The 24,854-nt window shown below is 48.7% G+C and overlaps 1 protein-coding gene across 1 annotated transcript in view; it reads right to left on the bottom strand.

Moving 5' to 3' along the window:
* MRPS27 (mitochondrial ribosomal protein S27) overlaps positions 1–24,854 on the bottom strand; it is a 69,575-nt gene that overhangs the window by 10,249 nt on the left and 34,472 nt on the right. The window contains exons 4-5 of the mRNA XM_038765907.1: positions 2,551–2,665; positions 453–531 (exon numbers count right to left, since the gene is read on the bottom strand). Coding sequence (XP_038621835.1) covers positions 453–531; positions 2,551–2,665 — 194 coding nt within the window. The remainder of the gene's footprint in view (positions 1–452; positions 532–2,550; positions 2,666–24,854) is intronic.

Genomic DNA, 24,854 nt, shown 5'->3' with positions numbered 1-24,854 from the left:
TGCACGATCCAGGACTGCGGGAACCCAAACCGACCACCTCTATAGGGCTGAAAAGAACGCTGCAGAACGTACTAGTGGAAAATCCAGCTTAGCCTAGTGGAAAGAGCACAACCCTGGGTGTCAGAAGGACCAAGTTTCTAATCCTGGTTCTGTCACGCACCTGCAGTGTGATCTTGGCCAAGTCATTTAACTTCTCTGTACCTCAGTTCCCTCATCTGTAAAACGGGGATTAAGACTGTGAGCCCCATGTGGGACATGGATTGTGTCCAACCTGATTAGCCTGTATCTACCCCAGGGCTTAGTACAGTGCCGGGCACATAGTAAGCACTTAACAAATACCATTAAAAAAAAAATCCCAGAAGGAGCAATGGACTTCTTTGGGGCTAGAATTTCAAGCTGCACCAGGTGCCTTGGGACTTACGTGGTAGAGTCCTGGAGTTGGAGTTTCTTACCTTCATAGTTTTCCTTCTTCACAAAAGAATCCATGAGCAAATTAAATGTAAAGTTATCTGGGAAAATTCCATATTGAACCTATTGAGAGAAGGAAAGAACATGAAAAGAACTGAGAAACATCCAATGGAGCCCGATCATTTTGCCCAATTTTAGTCAGTCACGCTGCCAGTGCCAATCGTGCTCCTCGGTGGATGTCTTTCTCGATGTCTGTAACAGGGCCTAAGGTACCAGCTGGACGCCTATTATGGGCAGAATGCCATACTCTGGCCCTTGGGGGTTATGCCACGCTCCCCATCCACTAGTTTGGTGGACAGCCTCTGGAAGTCTGGAGCTAATTAAAAAAAAAATTCACATGCAAACAATGCAGCCAGGTTTAGCAAGGCAGACGCCCAGCCTGGCCACCCCACGGAGATTTTGAACCAAAGCCGACTTGCTCAGCGGGCTCTCCTGCCATTATAGACCCACTCAAAAGGCTGTGCATCAATAGGGGTCGGTGAGGGAGTGTACGACCATCAGTGTACACAGGTCAGTAAGGGGAAATAATAATAATAGTAATAATGATGGCATGTATTAAGTGCTTACTACGTGCAAAACACTGCTCTAAGCGCTGGGGAGGTTACAAAGAGATCAGGTTGTCCCATGGGGGCTCACAGTCTTAATCCCCATTTTACAGATGAGGGAACTGAGGCATAGAGAAGTGACACAGTCACACAGCTAATTGGCAGAGCTGGGGTTCGAATACCCATGACCCCTACTCCAAAGCCTGTGCTTTTTCCACTGAGCCACGCTGCTTTAATAATAATAATGTTGGTATTTGTTAAGCACTTACTATGTGCCAAGCATTGTTCTAAGCACTGGGGGGATACAAGGTTGTCCCATGTGGGGCTCACAGTCTTCATCCCCATTTGACAGATGAGGGAACTGAGGCTCAGAGAAGTGAAGGGACTTGGCCAGAGTCACACAGCTGACAAGTGGCGGAGCCGGGATTCAAACCCATGACCTATGACTCCCAAGCCCGGTCTCTTGCCACTGAGCCACGCTGCTTCTTGGACCTCAGCAGTGCCCTTCTGCTGGCAGATCCAAGATCTGAGCTGCTTGTGCCCGTAGCATTCATTCATTCATTCAATCATATTTACTGAGCGCTTACTGTGTGCAGAGCACTGTACTAAGCGCTTGGGAAGTACAAGTTGGAAACATGGTCTTCCACTTTCTCTGGGAGCACAGGACAGAAGGGGAGCAGAGATCGGGGGCAGGGGGGAAGCGGGGAAGGGTGGATGAGGACTAGAAGGTGGTAAGTTTCAATGAACAGGCCAGGACACCATCACCCCGAATCCCGGCCGAAATTCCCTGGTGTCGTCAGAGAGCTGGGATACGGGAAGCCGCTAAGGGGACCCTCACGTTGGGAGGGCACCTGAGCCACTGATTGCCCTCAGTGAAGAGTACCAATGCTAGGATCTTATGCCAGCTTATATTATAAATTATGTATTTGCATTTATCAATCAATCAGTGGCATCACAGAGCACTTACTATATGCAGAGCATTGTTTTAAGTGCTCGGGAGAGTACGAATACAACAGAACTAGCATGTCTCCCCACCCAGACTGTAAGCTGATCACGGGCAGGGACTGTGTCTACTGTACTGTACTCTCCCAAGTGCTCAATAAAGTGCTCAATAAATACCAGTGATTCATAACTTTGAATCTACTTGAGTGCTTAATAATAATAATAATAATAATGACGGCATTTATTAAGCGCTTACTATGTGCAAAGCACTGTTCTAAGCACTGGGGAGGTTACAAAGTGATCAGGTTGTCCCACGTTGGGCTCACAGTCTTTATCGCCATTTTCCAGATGAGGTAACTGAGGCACAGAGAAGTTAAGTGACTTGCCCAAAGTCACACAGCTGATATTTGGTGGAGCCGGGACCTCTGACTCCCAAGCCCGGGCTCTTCCCACTGATCCACGCTGCTTCTCTACAGTCAGCAGTCAACAGTCTGCAGTCAATGGCCACAGTTAATCAATTAATGATGAACTGAGGAGGGCCTGTCAGTGGGACCCGCGTGGATCGGGTCCTCGTGGGTCGGGCGGGTGGACTGACCTTGTTGACGAGGGTGTACAGGGCTTTGTCCTGGGCGTCGTACTTGAGGCACTGCCGAATCCAGCTGTGAATCGTCCAGTCCCTGAGGTACCAGGAGTTGGGGCTGTGCCGAAACCTAGAGTTCCAGAAGAGAGCAGAGTGGGCCGGTGGCCTTCACCCCCACCGCCCGAGCCCCCACTCAAACTGAGTCTCGGATGGGCTCCGCGCTCAAACCTCACAACTCGATGGGGTTGACGGGCGGCGCCCCTCTCCCCTTTTCCTCCCCCCCAGCAAACCCGCTGAGTGAGGCCCTCAGGGGCCTTGGGAAGAAAACTAGAAAAGGGAGGGCGAAAATAGCCGATGGTTCATTCGGTGAGTCCTTGATCCCCGTGGCAACATCTGGCTTTACTCAAGATCTGCAGACCAGAATTTCAGAAAATACTTTCCTAATATCGGAGCCCCCTGGCTCTGAGATGACGAGAGCACTCCCCCGCTAAGTCTGGGGCAAAGTAGGCGAAGTGAAAGGAGGATAAAGGATAGGCCCAGAGGTCCTGGGGGAAGGTGACTCTGGCCAGCGGGAGGGGTGAGGGGGTGGGGGGGACTCTGGCAGGGCAGCGGAGCCAAGATGACGGCTCCTCACTGAGAACAGGAACTTGGGAGGGAATGTGAGCTCGCTTATTTGGGGAGGGGCCAACTCTCTGTAGCATCAGCCTTATTCTACCAACACCTCTAATTTGCTTTTAGGGTTTGCTATGTGCCACAGTGAGCAGCTGGAGGAGGGGAGGAAGAGACCCTGTTGCTGGGCCCTTCCCTTGAAGGCCACCTGGCTTTGGCCAGCCTTTGGCAGTGGCCGGAAAATGAAGAAACAAACACAAATCTGGCCAGTTTGGTCCCAAGCCAAAGAACTCCAAATGCAGTTTCTGGTCAGAAAGAGCTGTCAGGGCCCTCTTTGGGCTAACAGGGTTTACTATGTGCCACGTGAAGGGCTGAGGAAGGTGATAAAAGATCATTTCATGCCATCCCTGACCTTCCAATATAAGAGTGAGGGACGCTGAGGAAGTTAGCCCCATTTTACAGTTGAGGAAACATTGGCCCAGAGAGGCTAAGCCACTTGCCCAGCGTCACACAGCGGGCTGGTGGCAGAACTGGGACCAGAACGGTGTCTCCTGACTGCCAGTCCCATTCTCTGTCCACCACATCAAGCCGTCACTTTGTTTCTCTATCCGCCACCACGGCTCTGAGGCCCAGCGGGTCGGGGGGATGGTACTGTTGCCCTTTTAAGACAACCCGGCACTTGGAATTGAGTTGGGCACTGAGGTGAGACTGTGGGAGCTCGGAGGGAAGCCAGCCGATCTGTGGTAATAAAATCACGTTGCGGCAAATCAATCAAAAATGAGCCAAAATCAGAATATCCGTTAGAGGTGAAAGAGCAAGCAAAGCTCCTAAAGTGTGTGAGGTGCTGCAATAAAGCCACGCCTCTGGCAAACACCTTGAGGCCCACTGGCCCGGGACGCTGCTGAGGGAAACTGAGGCTGAGGCCACAGGTCTCAGCCGTGGGGCTGCTCGAGCCGGACCTTAACCCCGCTCGCCCCTGCCTTCCTCAACACTGGACAGTTTCTGATCAGGACCGAAAGGATCAAAAATGGAGGCCTGCTAACCTATTAGCTTTCTGTAGCCTCTCCGCTCACAGTGAGCAGCTGGGGCGGACCTGTGGCCCAGGCCCTTTGGCCACTAGCCACCTGGCTTGGGCCAGTCCCTGGCGGCGGCCGGAAAAGGGAGAAGGAAACACAAATCTGGCCGGTTTGGTCCCAAGCCAAAGGACTCCGAATGCAGTTTCTGGTCAGAGAGAGCTGTCAGGACCGTCTCTGGGCTTATGGATAGGGGCTCTGGGGGGCCCCTGAAGCCTCGGGGGAAGGAGACAAGAAGGAATTTCGGGGACTTCCCATTTGGGAAAGTGCTAAGGAAACCCAGCAGGGATGATGGGATTTTTCTGAGAGAAAAGGGGAAAATGGCTTTTCTGAGTGGCCAGGGGAAAAAAAAAAACAAATGCACCCCTCCCAACAAAATCAGAAGGGTGTGGGCTCCCTCCATGATGGTGGGTGGAAGGGGAGTGTCCCTGTCTGTCCATAGTCTGAGGACCTTCGGGGTCTTTGGCCACACCACCCTTAGCTGATATCTGGCCGGCTAAATGGGGCAGCATTGCCTGGATACTGGCTTTGTGTACTCTCATTTGTGTAGCTTTGCATACTTTAGCCCTGATGTGATTTCATCACCCAGGGCACAAGTTAAAAATCTAGCACGCAGGCCAGCACAATTTCTAAAACTGGATCTACTCTTCTCTCCCTCGAAACCCTGAAAATCTCACAGCCGCCTGGAGTACTTTAGTACATATTTACATACTCTACTATTTCAGCATTTACTCAGCCATCCATTTCCATACTCTACTATTTCAGCATTTATTCACCCATCCATTTCCATACTCTACTACTTAAACGTTTATTTACCCTCCATTTCCATACTCTAAGCATTTATTCACCCATCTTCCATTTAAATACTCTCTTTAAGCAATTATTCACCTAGCCATCTTTCTGATTGTTTCTTATTATCTGTAAATAGATCAGTGCCTTAGATCAGCTTTATTCATTCATTCATTCATTTGTATTTATTGAGCACTTACTGTGTGCAGAGCACTTTACTAAGCGCTTGGGAAGTACAATTCAGCAACAAGTAGAGACAATCCCTGCCCACAACGGGCTCACAGTCTAGAAGGGGGAGAGAGACAACAAAACCAAACATGTGGCCAGGGGTCAAGTCAACTTTAAAGCACTCGATCAGCTCCCCCTCTCCCACCTTACCTCGTTGATTTCCAACTACAATCCAATCCAGACATTCCTTCCATCTAATGCCAACCTACTCTCTGCAGGTTGGCATCTTGACTACCCAAGTCGTCCCTCTAGCTTGGGACTCCCTCCCACTTCGTATCGGCCAGACCGCCACTCTCCCCACCTTCAAATCCCTATTAAAATCCCATCTCCTCCAAGAGGCCTTCCCTGACTAAACCCTCATTTCCCCCACTGCCAGCTCTGCACTGATGCACTCATTCCCTTCCCCAACCACTCAGCACACATCTTAAATACTTCATTCCTTAGGCACCAACTTCCTTTTTTCCTTAGGCTCCCTATCTGAAATTTATTTTAGTGCCCGACTCCCCACCCAATTGACTAAGCTCCTCGAGTTCAAGAATCATGTCTAGTATTGTACTCTCCCAAGCGCAAAGTAGGCGCTCAACAGGTCCAGTGGACTGAGTTACCTCTGCAAAGCCCAAAGGACAGAGAACGCAGCGTTTCTGGAGCTCCTTGCAAGGACACACTGAGGGTGCTTTGGGCTTCACCCCACTTCTACACGAGGAGAGAATGAGACATTTCTAAAGTGATGATGATGATGTATTTATTAAGTGCCTACAATGTGCTAGGCACTGTACTAAGCACAGGGGTGGATAAAAACAAATCGGGTTGGACCTAGTCCCTGACTGGCGTGAGGCTCACAGCCTCAACCCCCACTTTACAGATGAGGTAACTGAGGTCCAGGAAGTCAGCTGTGTGACTTTGGGCAAGTCACTTAACTTCTCCGTGCCTCAGTTCCCTCATCTGTAAAATGGGGATGAAAACTGTGAGCCCCCACCGTGGGACAACCTCATCACCTTGTAACCTCCCCAGTGCTTAGAACAGTGCTTGGCACATATTAATAAATACTGATGGCTAAAAATTCATCAATTGATAAAAATTGATGGCTTAATAAATGCCAATCAATCAATCGTATTTATTGAGCGCTTACTGTGTGCAGAGCACTGTACTAAGCGCTTGGGAAGTACAAGTTGGCAACATATAGAGACGGTCCCTACCCAACAGTGGGCTCACAGTCTTATTATTACTATGTGCCAAGCACTGTTCTAAGCACTGGAGTGCCTTGCCCAACATCATTCATTCATTCATTCATTGTCGTATTTATTGAGCACTTGTCTGCAGAGCACTGTACTAAGCTCTTGGGAAGTACAAGTTGGCAACATATAGAGATGGTCCCAACCCAACAGTGGGCTCACAGTCCTATTATTACTAAACATTGATGGCTAAAAATTTATCAATTGATAAAAATTGATGGCTTAATAAATGCCATCAATCAATCATATTTATTGAGCGCTTACTGTGTGCAGAGCACTGTACTAAGCGCTTGGGAAGTACAAGTTGGCAACATATAGAGATGGTCCCTACCCAATAGTGGGCTCACAGTCTAGAAGGGGGATACACACCAGATAAGAGGTGGAGTCAGGATTAGAACCCATGACCTTCTGACTCCAGGCCCGTGCTCTAGCCACTAGGCCATGGAAACCTCCTGCCACTTTCTCCTCCCCTCCTTGGACCCGGGCCCTTCTTCCGAACCCACTACAGCTCCGAGAGCGCTGGGGGCAACTTGGAGAGCGCAGGAGACACGGGAAGCCGACTCGGCGGGCTGACGCTGAAACTGGGCGGCAGACTCGCCCTTTGTTCTTCCTGCTCGGGCCACCGGCCCGACGGACTGCCGGGCCAGCTGGCGAAGCGGCAGCGGCCCACCCGCCTCACCCACTCGCCACCGGCTGTTCCCTCCACCGGGCAGGCAGAAGCCCTGGCGTCGGAAGAGACGGCAGACTGCCCCGGGGAGTCGGGGCCAAAGGAATTACGGGCGCTGGGTGCGAGAGACCAGAGCGAATCACGAGAGGCTTTGGGAACCTGTGGAGCAGAGAGAATGAACAACCTGGCCACCCGCGGGGCATTTTTGGAGGCTGGGGGGCCTGGGAGGAGACGCAACAGCAAGTGGCATGTACAACAGAGCCCTTCTCCGTGCCTCAGTTGAGAAGCAACGTGGCTCAGTGGAAAGAGCCCGGGCTTTGGAGTCAGAGGTCAGGGGTTCAAATCCCGGCTCTGCCAATTGTCAGCTGTGTGCCTTTGGGCAAGTTGTTGGGGCAGTGAGCCCACTGTTGGGTAGGGACCGCCTCTATATGCTGCCAACCTGTACTTCCCAAGCGCTTAGTACAGTGCTCTGCACACAGTAAGCGCTCAATAAATACGACTGAATGAATGAATGAAGTGCCTCAGTTCCCTCATCTGTAACATGGGGATTAAGACTGTGAGGCCCACGTGGGACAACCTGATCACCTTGTATCCCCCCAGCGCTTAGAACAGTGCTTGGCCCATAGTAAGCGCTTAACAGATACCATTATTATTATTATTCTGTTTTATGGCGAAGCTGCTGAGGGAGAGATTTCAACTTCGGTGTGCGTGTCGTACTGAGAATCTCTTGCCCATTTGTACAATCTCCTGACGCAGTTCCACCCTGGGGGTGAGCATCTCTCGGGCACCGGTGATCAAGGAGGAGGAAGGTCAGGCCTACCACCGGCAAGGCGTGCACCTGAGAAGCAGCAGGGCGTAGCAGATAGAGCCCGACTTGTCTGCCGTGTGACCTTGGACAAGTCACTTCACTTCTCTGTGCCCCATCTGTAAAATGGGGATTAGGACAGTGAGTCCCACGTGGGACACGGACTGTGTTCAACCTGATTAGCTTGTACCTATCCCAGTGCTTAGAACAGAGCCTGGCACCTGGTAAACGCTTAACAAGTACCATTTTTTTTTTTTTTTTAAAAAGCCATTCCAGGGTCCTTCTCCTGTGGGAAACAAAATCCTGGCCTGGTTGACCACTGGTCAATGCTTAGCACAGCGCTCTGCACCCAATAAATGCCGCTGATTGGTCATTCCGACCGAGGCCCGGCCCTGCCGGCGGGTCTGAGAGTGGTTCTCCGAAATGAGAGCGGAAACTGCGGGGAAGTGTGCCAGGCGTCGGCTATTGGATTAGCTACAATTTGATTCCTCAATCGGATTAGGCCCCTCCCTATCCTATCCCAAGAGCAGGCTCCGCACTGGAGGGAGGCTTGCCGGAAGCATCAATCCTGAGAGCCCAAATTAAATGAGATTTGGATGAAGCAGTGCCTTAATTGCTACCGGCTTTGGGGGCAGCTGTTTAAAAGGGGTCAGGCGGCAGCACCAGCATTTAATGGGCAAACCACCGCGCTTCAAAGGCTCTTGGATGAAGAGTCCAATCCCTTTCCCGAGGAGATTCACGTTTCTGTCATCCAAGGAGATGGCGAAGACGCCCTTAGATAAATAAAAGGCTCCACGGTCATCCGCCATAACCCCAGCAAGGGCGCAGAGACCAGCGGGAGAGCTGCGCTTCTGGACGCAAGCCATTTCAAGTACTTTCGTATCCATGACTCCCACAAGTACAGTTCGGTGGCCTCTGTAATATTCCCCTCCTTCCGAGAAGAATTGAGCCCGTTGTTGGGTAGGGACCGTCTCTATATGTTGCCAACTTGTACTTCCCAAGCGCTTAGTACAGTGTCCTGCACACAGTAGGCACTCAATAAATACGACTGATTGAAGGAATGAATGAAAAGAGCCGCCTTCAGAAGCAGAAATCTGCTTCTCCCCTTTTTTCCGAGATATGGGGAAATTCAGAAAGGAAGCTCGGGAGAGCCAAGGTACAGATCAGAGGAAGAAAATCAAGGCCCTGGGAGGAGATGCTTAAGGAACCAGGGTCCCTGCATTTGATCTAGACTTCTAGACTGTGAGCCCACTGTTGGGTAGGGACCGTCTCTATATGTTGCCAACTTGTACTTCCCAAGCGCTTAGTACAGTGCTCTGCACACAGTAAGCGCTCAATAAATACAATTGATTGATTGATTAATTTAGAGAAAAAGAGGGGTGGATCATGTAGCACCTTCCTCAAATACCTTGCGCTGCACTCTGTTGGCAGGGAATGCCTGTTTATCCTTCTATTTATTCTCCCGAGCACTCAGTACAGTGCTCTGCACACAGCAGGAGCTCAATATATATGACTGACTGATGAAGAACCTTAGTATAACAGCCGTGGCATTTCTTAAACTTTAACTCTGTGACAAGTACTGTACTATACGCTAGAGAAGATGCAAGATAATCAGGCCCCGAATGGGGCTCACAACCTAAGTACAAGGGAGAACAGGTATTGAACACCCGTTCTATAGATGAGAAAACTGAGGCACAGGGAAGTTACATTACTGGCCCAAGGTGAACCAACAGGCAAACGGAGAAGCCGGAATTAGAACGCGGGCCTCTTCTAGACTGTGAGCCCACTGTTGGGTAGGGACTGTCTTTATATTTTGCCAACTTGTACTTCCCAAGCACTAAATACAGTGCTCTGCACACAGTAAGCGCTCAATAAATACGATTGAAGGAAGGAAGGAAGGGCCTCGGACTCCCAAGTTCGGGCTCTTTGAGAAGCAGCATGGCTAGTGTGTAGAGCACAGGCCTGGGAGTAGGAAGGACCTGGGTTCTAATCCTGACCCGCCACTTGTTTGCTGTGTGACTATGGGCAAGTCACTCAGCTTCTCTGTGCCTCAGTTACTTAGTCTGCAAAATAGGAATTAAGACTGTAAGCCCCATGTGGGGCAGGGACTGGGTCCAACCTGATTGTTTATATCCACCCCAGCACTTAGTACAGTGCCTGGCACATAGTAAGTGCTTAACAGATACCATCACTATTATTATCATTGTTACTATTATTATTAGGGGAAGCAGCGTGGCTCAGTGGAAAGAGCGAGGGCTTGGGAGTCAGAGGTCATGGGTTCGAATTCCGGCTCTGCCACTTGTCAGCTGTGTGACCTTGGGCAAGCCGCTTAACTTCTCCGTGCCTCAGTTACCTCATCTGTAAAATGGGGATTAAGACTGTGAGCCCCAAGTGGGACAACCTGATCACCTTGTAGCCCCCCCAGCGCTTAGAACGGTGCTTTGCACATAGTAAGTGCTTAACAAATACTACCATTATTATTAATAGTAGTTCCACCAGGCCCCATGGCACAGACATGGGTAAATTACAGGAAGGAGGAAGCAACAAAGTGTAAAACCCTGGATATGAGAGTGAGGGGAGGGAGGACATGCCCAAGTGCTTCAGTGAAGCGGACGAGCTCAGGTGGCAAATGGGGGAGTGCAGAAATCAATCGATCGATCCATTGAGTTTAGTGAGGGCTTCCTGTGTGCAAAGCACTACATTAAGCGCTTGGGAAGAGTACGATGCAACAGAGTTGGTAGACATGGTCCCCGCCCACAAGGAGCTCACCGTCTCGGGGGCGGGGGGATGAGAAATTAATTAAGAAATGCTATTAATTAATTAAGAAATGCTAAAGGAGGAGGGGTTTCAAGCATTAAAGTATATGTTGCCAGTTTGTACTTCCCAAGCGCTTAGTACAGTGCTCTGCACATAGTAAGCGCTCAATAAATACGATTGATGATGATGATGATTAAAGGAAAAGGCCTTAGACGAGAGGGAGGTTCCCAAATCGAACTTGGCGGAGGTGAGGTTTAGCAAACTCTGGGAGAGGAGGCCACAGGAAGGGGGGAATGTCAATCTGACTGAAATGCAAAGTTCCCTGACAGTTCTGAATAATTCTGGCCCGTCAATGCCAGGCATCATCCCGATCCGACCTCCACCAGCAGCAGTGGCAGCAAGTTCCCTTTCTGATCCAGCTGAAAACACAAGCCCCGGCTGCCCCCCTGCTCTCCCTCGCCCCACAGTCCAATGCCCTTCTCTCCGTTCTCAGATGGGCCCATGATTTGCACGACAGAGGAATCATACAAAGGGCGGGGCACCCTGCCACCGGGAGGGATAAATAAATGTGTGGCATCACTACTGCAGGCAGGTTTCCCTGCTTCATTCCGGCCTCTACCCTCGGGTGTTTTTATAACCACCTAATCAGAAGCAGCATGGCTCGGTGGCTTTGAAGTCAGAGGTCATGGGTTCAAATCCCCGCTCTGCCAGTTGGCAGCTGGGTGACTTTGGGCAAGTCACTTCGCTTCTCTGGGCCTCAGTTACCACATCTGTAATCAATCAATCATATTTATTGAGCGCTTACTGTGTGCACAGCACTGTACTAAGCGCTTGGGAAGTACAAGTTGGCAACATATAGAGACGGTCCCTACCCAACAGTGGGCTCACAGTCTAGATGGGGGAGATAGAGAACAAAACAAAACATATTAACAGAATAAAATAAATAGAATAGATATGTACAAGTAAAATAAATAGAGTAATAAATACGTACAAACATATATACATATATACAGGTGCTGGGGGGAAGGGAAGGAGGTAAGGCAGGGGGGGATGGAGAGGGGGGCACGGGGGAGAGGAAGGAGGGGGCTCAGACCGTGAGCCCCCCGTGGGACAACCTGATCACCTCGTAACCTCCCCAGCGCTTAGAACAGTGCTTTGCACATAGTAGGTGCTTAATAAATGCTATCATTATTATTCAGCTGCCTAATCAATTTTTTATTCTGATTATACTGGTAAAAATTTTAAGTTCTTTGTGGGCAGGGAACGAGTTGAATGCATCTGTTGTTGCTAACATGACCCTGGAGCTCACATGCTGGTTTCCACATTAGCCTCCTCCCAGACGTCCCTGACTTCAGCCTCTCCCCTCTCCAGTCCATACTTCGCCCTGCTGCCTGGACCACTGTTCTGTCCACAGCTCCACACTCCTCAAAGACTTCCAGTGGTCACCCATTCCTCTCAGCATCAAGCAGAAACTCCTGACCATCGGCTCTAAGGCCCTCCATCAGCTCTCTCCTCAGTACTTACTCTCACTCCTCTCTCACTATGCCTCGACTCACACGCTTCCCTCAACTCAAACCAGCCTCTTCACGGTGCCTCGCTCTCATCTCTCTCCCCACTGACCTCCTGCTCACGTCTTCCATCCTGCCTGGAGTCCCCTCCCCGTCCACGATCGGCAGACTACTGCTCTCCTCACCTTCAAGGACCTTCTGAAATCACATCTCTTCCAGGAGGCCTTCCCTGACTAATCTCTCATCTCCCTATCCAATCCCTCCACCCTTTCAGCATTTCCAGGTCACCTAAGCACTTGGGAACCCCCAACCCCAAACCTAGCCCTTACGTGCATCACTTTATACTTTTACTTCCCCCTAACTGCAATTTATTTTTGTGCATCTCCTCTGACAGACTGATTATAAGATCCCTGAGGGGAGGGATCACATCTACCAATTCTAATGTACCGTGTGACCATGGGCAAGTCACCTAACTACTCTGTGCCTCAGTTCCTTCATCTGCAAAACGGGGATTCAATACTCGTTCTTGCTCCAACTTAAGACTCTGAGCCCCATGTGGGACACAATTATGCTATATATCTACCCCACCAATCAATCAATCGTATTTATTGAGCACTTACTGTGTGCAGAGCACTGTACTAAGCGCTTGGGAAGTACAAGTTGGCAACATATAGAGACAGTCCCTACCCAACAGTGGGCTTACAGTCTAAAAGGGGGAGACAGAGAACAAAACCAAACATACTAACAAAATAAAATGAATAGATATGTACAAGTAAAATAAATAAATAAATAAATAGAATAATACTTATCAAAGTATCTTCCAGAGAGCTGACCAATCATTCATTCATTTAACCAATGGTATTCATTGAGTGCTTACTATCTACAGAGCACTGTACTAAGCACTTGGGAGAGTCCAATAGACAAAAGAGTTAGAAGGCATATTCCCTGCCCACACAAGCTTACAATCTAGAGGGAGCAATGCAGGTATGCCTTGATCCTGAGGGTAGGCCAATTTCAAAACAGTACAAAGATGCTTTCATACTTAACGAGCTTACAGTCTAGGGATTTAACCCTCGGAGGTCAACAGAGGTTTGGGAAGCAGAGAACTGAAGAAAGAATTCGTTATTCTAAAAAAAACAATCACCAACATTACTGCAAAACAAAAAAAAATTTATCCCAGGAGGATGTTATCTGTAGGGACATGGGCTGTCAATAATGGCATCTGCTACTTAATACATAGTAAGCGCTCAACGAATAGCGCAATTATTATTTTTATCTCGGAGTGGGTGGGGGCCTTGGGGCCAATCACTCCTAATTTTCATATTTATGAAGAATAGGGCCATTCCCTTCACCCCTTCAGGCCATTTCTCCACTAATCCTCCCCCTGCTCTGCCTTTCTTCCCTTGTCCCCACTTCCCTCTGAAATCATTTAAAACAATGTTTTCTCTTGTCTGTCACATACAAACACGCAGAGGCAGGTGCCCGGGGGGCCCTCACCCGGCCCACCCTCCATCTTTCTGTCCACAGCCGAAGTCAGGGGTCAGAAGACAGCCGGAGGTTGCTTTGTGATGGGCAGGGGAGAGGAGACAAGGCAGCTGCAGTGCTCTGGGCCTGGGGGAAGGACTGCTTCTTCTCATGGGCTAAAACAAAGGCAGCCTGGCTTGCCCAGCTTAGAGGGGCGGGAGGGTTTCCACAACAGCCGAGTCCCAGAAACCTAGGGGGGCAGAACCGATGCCCGCCTTTGAAATTATTATTATTTTATTTTACTTGTACATATTTACTATTCTATTTATTTTGTTAATGATGTGTATCTAGCTTTATTTTTATTTATTCTGACGACTTGACACCTGTCCACATTATTTATTCTGACAATTTGACATCTGTCCACATGTTTTGTTGTCTGTCTCCCCCTTCTAGACTGTGAGCCCGTTGTTGGGTAGGGACCACCTCTATATGTTGCCAACTTGGGCTTCCCAAGCGCTTAGTACAGTGCTCTGCACACAGTAAGCGCTCAATAAATATGATTGAATGAATGAATGAACAATAAAAACAGTGGTTTTTACTAAACCAGCGCTATGCAAAATAATCAAGCTGGACATACTCCCTGTACCACACAGGGCTTATAGTCTGTAAAGGAGGGTGAACTGATGAATAATAGATTGAATCCCTTTTTTAATCTCCTCCTCCCCAAAGCACCTGTACATATGTTTGTACAGATTTATTACTCTATTTTACTTGTACATATTTACTATTCTATGTATTTTGTTAATGATGTGCGTTTAGCTTTCATTCTATTTGCTCTGACGACTTGACACCTGTCCACATGCTTTGTTTTGTTGTCTGTCTCCCCCTTGTAGACTGTGAGCCCATTGTTGGGTAGGGACCGTCTCTGTATGTTGCCAACTTGTACTTCCCAAGCGCTTAGTACAGTGCTATGCACACAGTAAGTGCTCAATAAATACTACTGAATGAATGAATGATTGATACTGACTCCCCATTTTACAGAGGAGGCACAGAGAAGTTACGTGACTAGCCCAAGGTTACACAGCAGGCAAGTTGCACAGTCATCATCAATCGCATTTATTGAGCGCTTACTATGTGCAGAGCACTGTACTAAGCGCTTGGGAAGTACAAATTGGCAACATATAGAGACAGTCCCTACCCAACGGTGGGCTCACAGTCTAAAAGTCGAGATGAGGAGTTTGATCCTCGGACTGCTGGGTCTCTTTCCACTAGGCCGCTCTTCTTTCGTTCCCAGCGAGAATCGAAGCAAAATTTCCCGGCCAATCTGTCTCTGAGCAAAGGTCATTTAATGCCTGAGGCCGGGGGTAGGTGGGCGATGTTAACCAGTCTCCCCCATCCACCCTCTAATTATAATCTGAGCTACAAAAAGACCCAAACGATACATCAACTGCAAAACACCCCAGGCATTCGTCTCTGCCGCAAGATGTTCTGGCCTCCCCAACCCGGTTGGGAACTAACCCGGAGACAGACCTGTCACCTAGGAACTAAGCAGCAGAAAATTATTTCCTCCTTACAGGTCCGGGGAGAATGGGGAGAGGCTCCCAAGCCAATCCAGAGCGGAGGAACGAGGAGAGGCTACAAAAGGGGTAGGGGGCCGGTCTGTTGAAAGTAGGTTCAAGCCCCCGTGACTCCTCCCCACACGGTTATTCAGGGTCAGGCAAGTAGACAGAAAGCAGGGCCTCGATAGCAGAGTGGCGGGAGAGAGAAGCCAGAGGCCCTGTAATAATAATAATAATAATAATAATAATAATAATAATAATGGCATTTATTAAGCGCTTACTATGTGCAAAGCACTGTTCTAAGCGCTGGGGAGGTTACAAGGTGATCAGGTTGTCCCATGGGGGGCTCACAGTTTTAATCCCCATTTTACAGATGAGGTAACAGAGGCACGGAGAAGTTAAGTGACTTGCCCAAAGTCACACAACTGACAAGTGGGGGAGTCGGCATTTGAACCCATGACCTCTGACTCCAAAGCCCGGGCTCTTTCCACTGAGCCACGCTGTACTCTCTAGTATGTGGACAAAGGCATCTTCTAGACTGTGAGCCCACTGTTGGGTAGGAACCGCCTCTATATGTTGCCAACTTGGACTTCCCAAGTGCTTAGTACAGTGCTCTGCACACAGTAAGCGCTCAGTAAATACGACTGAATGAATGAATCTTCTAGTAAGCCCTTGAGCTTCATCAGTCAGTCAGCCCTAGGCACTCACTGAGCACTGTGACCAGGGCACTGGGGGCGACAAGAGCGATGCCAAAGAGAATCGTCGGCTGCCGCTCAACTTCTAAGTACACGGCGGGCTCGGCCAAGTCCAGGAAGCGGGGGTCCTCCTTCAATCAATCAATCAATCGTATTTATTGAGCGCTTACTGTGTGCAGAGCACTGTACTAAGCGCTTGGGAAGACCAAGTTGGCAACATATAGAGACGGTCCCTACCCAACAGTGGGCTCACAGTCTAGAGGGGGGAGACAGAGAACAAAACAAAACATATTAACAAAATAAAATAAATAGAATAGATATATACAAGTAAAATAAAGAGTAATAAATCCGTACAAACATACATACAGGTGCTGTGGGGAAGGGAAGGAGGTAAGGCGGGGGGTGAGGGGGAGAGGAAGGAGGGGGGTTCCTCCTTAATAATTGTGGTATTTGTTAAGCGCTTATTATGTACTAAGCACTGTTCTGAGCGCTGGGGGAGATACAAGATAATCAGCCCGAAGGACTCACTCCAGGGAGCGACAAGATGAGAGGAGATCAATCAATCAATCAATCAATCGTATTTATTGAGCGCTTACTATGTGTACAGCACTGTACTAAGCGCTAGGGAAGTACAAATTGGCAACACATAGAGACAGTCCCTACCCAACAGTGGGCTCACAGTCTAAAAGGGGGAGACAGAGAACAAAACCAAACATACCAACAAAATAAAATAAATAGGATAGAAATGTGCAAGTAAAATAAATAAATAAATAAATAGAGTAATAAATATGTACAACCATATATACATATATACAGGTGCTGTGGGGAAGGGAAGGAGGTAAGATAGGGGGATGGAGAGGGGGACGAGGAAGGAAGGGGCTCAGTGTGGGAAGGCCTCCTGGAGGAGGTGAGCTCTCAGCAGGGCCTTGAAGGGAGGAAGAGAGGAGATATGTCTGCTGTCCTCCTCCTGGGAGGGGCCCGCACAATCTGCTCTGTCTGACTGGTCCCGGGGATCTCGACTGAGCCACAGGCCCCCAATCTGGCCAGATCTGGCCAGTGTAGAGGCCGGCCCAGAGTAGGGGTGGGACCGCTTAGCAGCAAAATAACGGTCCACTCAGCTGTGGAGGAGCGAGTCCCTTAAATCCTGCCATCCTGCGTGTCCTCGAGAAGCAGCGAGGCTCAGCCTGCTTCTCGAGGAGCAGCGCGGCTCAGTGGAAAGAGCCCGGGCTTGGGAGTCAGAGCTCGTGGGTTCTAATCCCGGCTCCACCACTTGTCTGCTGGGGGACCTTGGGCAGGTCACTTCCCTTCTCTGAGCCTCAGTTCCCTCATCGGTCAAATGGGGATGAAGACTGTGAGCCCCAAGTGGGACAACCTGATCACCTTGTGTCTCCCCCAGAGCTTAGAACGGTGCTTGGCACACAGTAAGCGCTTAACAAATACCATCATTATTATTCTCGTGCCGTGTCTCAGCTAGGATGCGCTCAGGGAACGCCTGTCCGTCAGTCCCCCCCACCCCCCCGCCGCTTCCAGACTGTGAGCCCACTGTTGGGTAGGGTCCGTCTCTATACGTTGCCAACTTGTACTTCCCAAGCGTTTAGTACAGTGCTCTGCACACAGTGAGCGCTCAATAAACACGATTGATTGATTGATTTGGCCAGGTGTGCCGTGTCACTCTTCTAGATTGGGGCGCGAACCCCAGGTATGGACCCCGGGCCACTATGCCAACCCCCAGGTCTGGGCGAACGGGGACTCTGTGCCCCACTGTGCCGGTGGGAGGCTGGGCACTGCCGAAGGGCACCCTGGCAGTATCGCAGCCTCCGGGCCTCCTCCCTTCTCTGGGGCAGATGACGAAGCTCAGAGCAAAGTGGCAGTTCTTCCAGTCTGTCTGATGCTGCCTCTAAGTGGTGAAATTCATTCGCTCCCAGCCCCGACTAGCACTAGCAAACTTATCCTTTTTCCAGTGACAAATTTATCTTGCCCATATTTACTATTCTATTTATTTTGTTAATGATGTGCATCTAGCTTTACTTCTATTTATTCTGATGACTTGACATCTGTCCACATGTTTTGTTTTGTTGTCTGTCTCCTCCCTCTAGACTGTGAGCCTGTTGTTGGGTAGGGAGGGACCGTCTCTATATGTTGCCAACTTGGACTTCCCAAGCGCTTAGTACAGTGGTCTGCACACTGTAAGCGCTCAGTAAATACGACTGAATGAATGAATTCGCTCCCAGCCCCAACTAGCACTAGCAAACTTATCCTTTTTCCAGTGACAAATTTATCTTGCCCATATTTACTATTCCATTTATTTTGTTAATGATGTGCATCTAGCTTTACTTCTATTTATTCTGATGACTTGTCACCTGTCCACGTTTTGTTTCGCTGTCTGTTTCCCCCCCTCTAGACTGTGAGCCCGTTGTTGGGTAGGGACCATCTCTATATGTTGCCAACTTCCCAAGTGCTTAGTACAGTGCTCTGCACACAGTAAGCACTCAATTAATACGATTGAATGAATGAATGAATTCACTCCCAGCCCCAACTAGTACTAGCAAACTTACCCTTTTTCCAGTGACAAATTTATCTTGTACATGTTTACTATTCTATTTATTTTGTTAATGATATGCATCTAGCTTTACTTCTATTTATTCTGATAACTTGACACCTGTCTACATGTTTCATTTTGTTGTCTGTCTCCCCCATCTAGACTGTGAGCCCGCTGCTGGGTAAGGACCGTCTCTATATGTCGCCAACTTAAACTTCCCAAGTGCTTAGTACAGTGCTCTGCACACAGTAAGCGCTCAGTAAATATGAGTGAATGAATGAATGAATCCTTTCCCACATGACATTCAAAGGGATTACAGGCCCTCAGAAATGACCGTGCAAGAGTTAACAGAAATACGGTTGGGGGTAAAGAGAAGAAGAGAGGTAAAGAAGCAGGGTGAAGAGAGGGAACGGGGTGGAGGGGTGGAGATAAGGGGAGAAGAGGATTAATTCATTCAATCGTTGATGAGACTGAGGATGAGAGAAGAGGAGGAAAATGGCATGGAAGCGCGGGTGGGAGGAGGGAACGTGGAGAGAGTGGGGGAAAAGAGGGGGAGAGGGTGGAAAAGGGGGAAGAAGGTGGGGGAATGAGGGGAGGGTGGTGAAAAGAGGGGAGGGAGGGTAAGAGAGAAAGGAAGACTATATACAAAAATAGAGGGCTGCTGGTTTAGTTGGCAACGAATCAGGCTGGCTGCAACTCCAACTGCTACATAAAGGTCTCGAGGCTGGCCGTGGAGCAAGGAATGAACCATCTGAAAAAAAATCTTCATTATCTAGGAAACTGAAGGAGAAAAATCTTCAGGGGCCAGGAAAGGCCTGCCTCACTGTGAGTTCAGGCAATTTTCCAAAACCGCTTGGGTTTTCTAAATACACATCATTTGAGGCGGGGGTAAGGGGAGGCCCCTCTTTGGCACAGACACAATTTTTCCTTTGCTCTCCACTCCTGCTCTCTTATAAAGAAAAGCCTGGATGAAGAATGGAACGATCAGACAGATTCCAGACACTCCCAGCTGTAGAAACTTGAACGCTGAGGGGAAAACGACAGCTAAAAAGTCTCTGTCTGACGTTCGGTGCGGCAGAATGTGGAAGGAATTTTCTTCAGGCTAAAATGACCTGAGCCACTGACTGGACATCGGCTAGCATCGGGGGTGGAGGGGGCTGAGAAGGAAGTCCGAACAGATGAAGACCCTCGGGCTCACCTCTCCTCCGGTCCCTCCACATTTACAAGTGTCCATGGTGAGCTGCCGACCAGGCCCTCAAAGGAGGTATTCAGTCAGTCTGTCATATTTCCTGAGCGCTTACTGTGTGCAGAGCACTGAACTAAGCACTTGGGAGAGAACAATATGACAATGTAACAGATACATTCACTGCCCACAACGAGCTTACGGTCTAGAGGGATGAGCTTAGAGGCTAGAGAGGGAAGCTACACCATGGCAGCAGGCAGTGTGGACGAACAAAGAGAACCCAGGCCTGGGAATCAGGAGACTGAGTTTTCATCTTAGCCCGTGTGATCTGGGGTAAGTCCCTCAACTCTCTGAGCCACAGTGCCGAAGAATCAGAATGGGTTTTGACTCCCATGGCATCAGGGTCATGCCGGAAGCCGGCTGCCTCTCCTGGAGCTAGATGGCCGGGGTAAGGCTGAGCTATAAAAGAAAGAGAGCTGCAGTTCAAGGAGAGGCATGATGTTGCCATGGCAACGGGATGCAGGCCAGGGCTCAGAGAGTGAAAATATGTACGCTAAAGACGACGAGGAAGAAAAAGAAGAAAAAACCCCCCACAAATCACACGGAGCTGGTTAAAAGACCAGAGATACTGACTTGCCATCGGGGGAGGAGGGGAGGTGCTCAGTAGGCGGAGTCATGCTCATCAGCAAGGGTCCTGCTTTGTAAACGTGAATAACGTCAAGTCAAATGGAGCTGTGCCTTCTGCTCTCAGGGATTCACAGCCCCTCCAGCATAATGCAAGAAAGAAAAAGGGGAGACGGGAGCAGGATGATGACCTATGGAGCCAAAGGGGGTTAAGCAAAGCCAGCTGGGGGTTTCTGAAGGGAGCCCCTGGAGGAATAATGCTGGTTGGATCCAGGTCTCTCCTGTGGATTCCTGGGAAGAGTGGGCGGGAAGGGGACAGGAGAGGCCTTGTCCTTCCCCGGAGAAAATCCAGTCCCCGGGGCTCACCTTTCCTCTTCATGTGGCCCTCTTCCCCGCAGCTCAATCTCACCTTCGGCCCACGCAGCTTTTTCCTTCCAAAGTGATCACCTGCTCTATCCCTGCAGACGTTTATACGGGCGGTACCAGGGGAACCCGACGAACACTTCAAATTTGTTATAAGAAATAAGTTCACTGAGGCTCAAAACACACTCAATTCTGCCAGAAGGTGGGCCTCCACCGTGTGCTTTGGATCTAGCGTGTGAGTTGGATGGTCTTCCAGCGCCTGTCTAGATCCAACAGGGCCGCTGCTGCAATGCAGGCAGTAGCGGCTTCTGTGCCTGAGCCCAACCCCTGCATTCCAAGAGAACTGGGCACGTTCCATTTACAGGACACGGTGACCGCTTCCACTTAAACTTAGTCCACATCAAACTTGCTCCAGTCCTTCCTCTGCCTGTCTGCTGCTTCCCGTGCTTAATTAAAACACTCATTTCGACACCTTATTTCCATCCTGCTTCTTGCTGATTTTACTCTTGTGAGCTCCCAAGCACTTGGTATGGTGTTCTGCACAGCTAATGCTCAGTAAATACCACCGACTGATCCCTGGTCACCCATAACTCACTGTCTGCAATTAGCCGCCGGGGCACCCCGGGATCCCGTAGCCGACGACATTCGCTTTTCACCGCTCTCCATTCCCATGTTTTCCAAAGAGCCTCAGGGGCCAAACTCTGGCACTTTTGTCCGCTGGAACTCAGAACACTCTAACTGGATGAGTGGGGCTGGCGGAAAGATCCTGGCCACTGGGAAAGCCAGGTTCTAGTTCCAGTTCCGCCTGCTGGGGTTTTGTCATCATTGGGGAAGGTTTTTGCTCCAAGCGCTTAGTACAGTGCACTGCACACAGTAAGTGCTCAATAAATACGATTGAATGAACGAATGATATTTAGTGAGCATTCCCTGTGTGCAGAGCACTGCACTAAATGCTGAGAGAGTACAATATAGTAGAGTTGGTAGACCCGATCCCTGCCCACAACGAGCTCCCAGTCTAGAGGGGGAGAGACGGACAAGAATATAATTAATCGATAAGTAAGTAAGTAATGTGGGATAAAAATGAAATTCCCAGAGGGCATACAGATGCAAGTGCTGGCTATGCCCAGCTCAAAGACCTCAACTTCTGGCACGTGGGTCTGTTTCGAAGAGGAAACATGTAAATGAAATCTTTGAGAATTATTAAATGGTTCCCTTTTTACTTATTTAAGATCGAGACTGGGCTTTGGTACGAATGGCTAATAATAATCCGAGCCCTGTTCAGAAGGGCTAGGGAAAATGAAGAGACTGATGGGGTGAGCCGTTGCTATGGTGACTCCTAGATCAGAGTCTCTGGTGCTTTCCACACTCTCCATGCAACCATAACAAGGTCTAATTTATAACCAACACTTTCCCTGATTATATTTCCTCCGGCTAGCCTGTCACGGAAAATATACTTTTTTTCTTTTCACAGAACTGTGCCATGCATGCCCGTGAGTGATTTCCAGAGAGCTTGGGTTTTTAGCTTGAAATCACAGGAAACCTCCCCCCTCCTGATCGGACAAAGGTCGACCCAAGACACAGCCTGCACCTCAGCATTACCCACAGGAATTGGCAGTACGCTCCATGATGTCAGAAAAAAAAAACTATTATCCAACGTAATTTCTCCCCGGTCTGGACTAAAAGCAAGTTCCGCTCTACAAGGTCGCAGGAGCTCTGGTGATCCCTCTAGACTGGAAGCCGATAGTCGGTAGGAAATGCGTCAATTTATTGTTATATCGCTCTCTCCCAAGCACTTACTACAGTGCTCTGCACACAGTAAACGCTCAATAAATACAACTGACTACCTGACTCTGGGGATGGATAAACTGTTTAAAAGATAGCCAACGTATTGCCAGCTAGATATACTTTGTAGAGAGTAAATACAATCACAGAGGATAGGAAAATTAGAGTCAAACCATTCTGAATTCATGAAGTGACAGAAAAATCACTTCTAAAATGTCACCTATCAATTAAACAATTAGAGCAATACCAACATCTGCCTTAGTTCAGTCAAACAATGTCAGCTGCCCTCTGCCTTTACTTACCTGCATCATTAATTTTTTACACTGAACTTTACCTGGATACCTGTCGCCTTTGCTCCTTACACTAATTACTCCTATGATTTTCTGCTCATTAGCCTTCCCTTTGTTGTTAAGACTTGATAATGAACCATTATAACGATTTCTACAGCTCACTGAATGTTCAATCATCCCTGTGAGAAATGGTGGCGTGGCTTTCATTATCACCATTTTACAGATGATGAAACTGAGTCATAGGGCCATAACCCTGACTCCACCCTCAGCCCCTTAACACTTCTATCCTTATACTCCGTTGCTTTGCCTATGCACAGCTCATTTCAGTGTCTGTCTCTCCCCCTAGATTAGAAGCTCCTTGAGGGCAGGAGTCATTCATTCATTCATTATTCATTCAGTCGAATTTATTGAGTGCTTTCTATGTGCAGAGCACTATAGTAAGCACTTGGGAGTGTACAATGTATGAGAAGCAGTGTGGCTCGCTGGAAAGAGCAAAGGCTTTGGAGTCAGAAGTCAGGGGTTCAAATCCCACCTCCGCCAACTGTCAGCTGTGTGACTTTGGGCATGTCACTTCACTTTTCTGTGCCTCAGTTACCTCATCTGTAAAATGGGGATTAAGACTGTGAGCCCCCCGTGGGACAACCTGACCATCTAGTAACCTCCCCAGCGCTTAGAACAGTGCTTTGCACATAGTAAGTGCTTTATAAATGCTATCATTATTATTATTACAATATAACATTAAACAGGCACATTCATGTCTACCAACTCTATGGTACTGTGCTCTCCCAAGTGCTTAGTACAGTGCTTTATACACAGGAAGTGCTTAAAAGATACTACTGACTGACGGATTGATTTTTCTCAACCACATTTCTCAGGCCCCTTCCACCCTTATGGCCACTGCCTCAGTTCAAGCTCTCAATGCCCTCTCATCTTCACTACTCCATCAGCCTCCTCACTGGTAACTCCAACCTCTCCTTTCTTTCATCTATACCGCCCTGCAGGTAGAATCACCTTCCTAAAACATTATTCAACTCACACCCCTCCTCAAAAACCTCCACTGTTTAGTACAGTGCCTTGTACCCTAAAAGTTCATTATAAATACTATTACTACTGCTGCCCTGGAAATTCAGTCAACAGATGTACCACAGAATCCCCAAACCCTCCTCTTTACCAATTCCCTACCCCTTTCCCTCCACGTCTTTTACAAAAGCTCAGAACAGCAAAACTGTATGATTCGGGTTTATCCCTTTGGCCCCTTTTCCTCACACTGGTAGAGGAGCAAATAAGCTTCAAAAAGAACAAGAAAGGAAATAGGAGAGAGAAGGAAGACAGCTAGGGGTGGGATGTTCCACAAACTAATTAGGACTTTGCCGCCCACTTCCCAAAGTCCTGACTGTGGGCCCCATGACCGTCCGCTGGCTCTCTCTTTGCTTAAACAGTCTCTCCACCCACTACCCCATAAGTCACATTAGTACAGTGCTCTGCAAAGAGTAAGCGCTCAATAAATACCACTAACTGGTTCTACGCTGCTCCCAAGAGAACTATTTCACTGTCCCTTGCTCTCACCTCTCCCTCCTCCAGCCCCAGGCTCCCACCTTCTCCCAAATCAAATCTGCCCGTCTGCGTTTCTTTCCAGCTTCAAAGACCTTCTGAAATTCCACCCCCTCCTTGAGACCTTCTCTGACAAATTTTCTTCTTTCCAGGCCCCATCCTCCCAACTGCACCCACAACCACCACTGGTGTTCACTCACGCATCCATTTATGTACTCTGCCATATATTATAAAACCTATTTATTCACTTATCCATTTTTCCATTCTCTTATAACCAACTGAATGTCTCTTTTTCCACCTCTCTGTATATAATTTTGTGGAATGTATGAACTCTTTTACCTCTACAGTACTCTCCCGAGAGCTTAGTACAGCGCACACAGTGCTGAGCGCTCCACAGTAGAGGCTTAATAAATTTCACCAATCGATTAATGAGCCCAAAGTTACCCAGGTGTCAGAACTATTCAGAACCTCATATGTCCTTTCCATCTTTCAACTCAAAGTGCACTGCTACATCAAAAGCATACAAGGGCAGCACTGAATTCAGAGAAAGCCATCTTGGAATTTTTTAAACCAACTATGTAGTTTGGGGGGCGAAAAACCC

This window comes from Tachyglossus aculeatus, chromosome 23, assembly GCF_015852505.1.
Source record: "Tachyglossus aculeatus isolate mTacAcu1 chromosome 23, mTacAcu1.pri, whole genome shotgun sequence".
NCBI classification, from domain to species: Eukaryota; Metazoa; Chordata; class Mammalia; order Monotremata; family Tachyglossidae; genus Tachyglossus; species Tachyglossus aculeatus.
The sequence above is the reverse complement of the archived record's forward strand: the minus strand, read 5'-3'. Positions and strand labels throughout refer to the sequence as shown.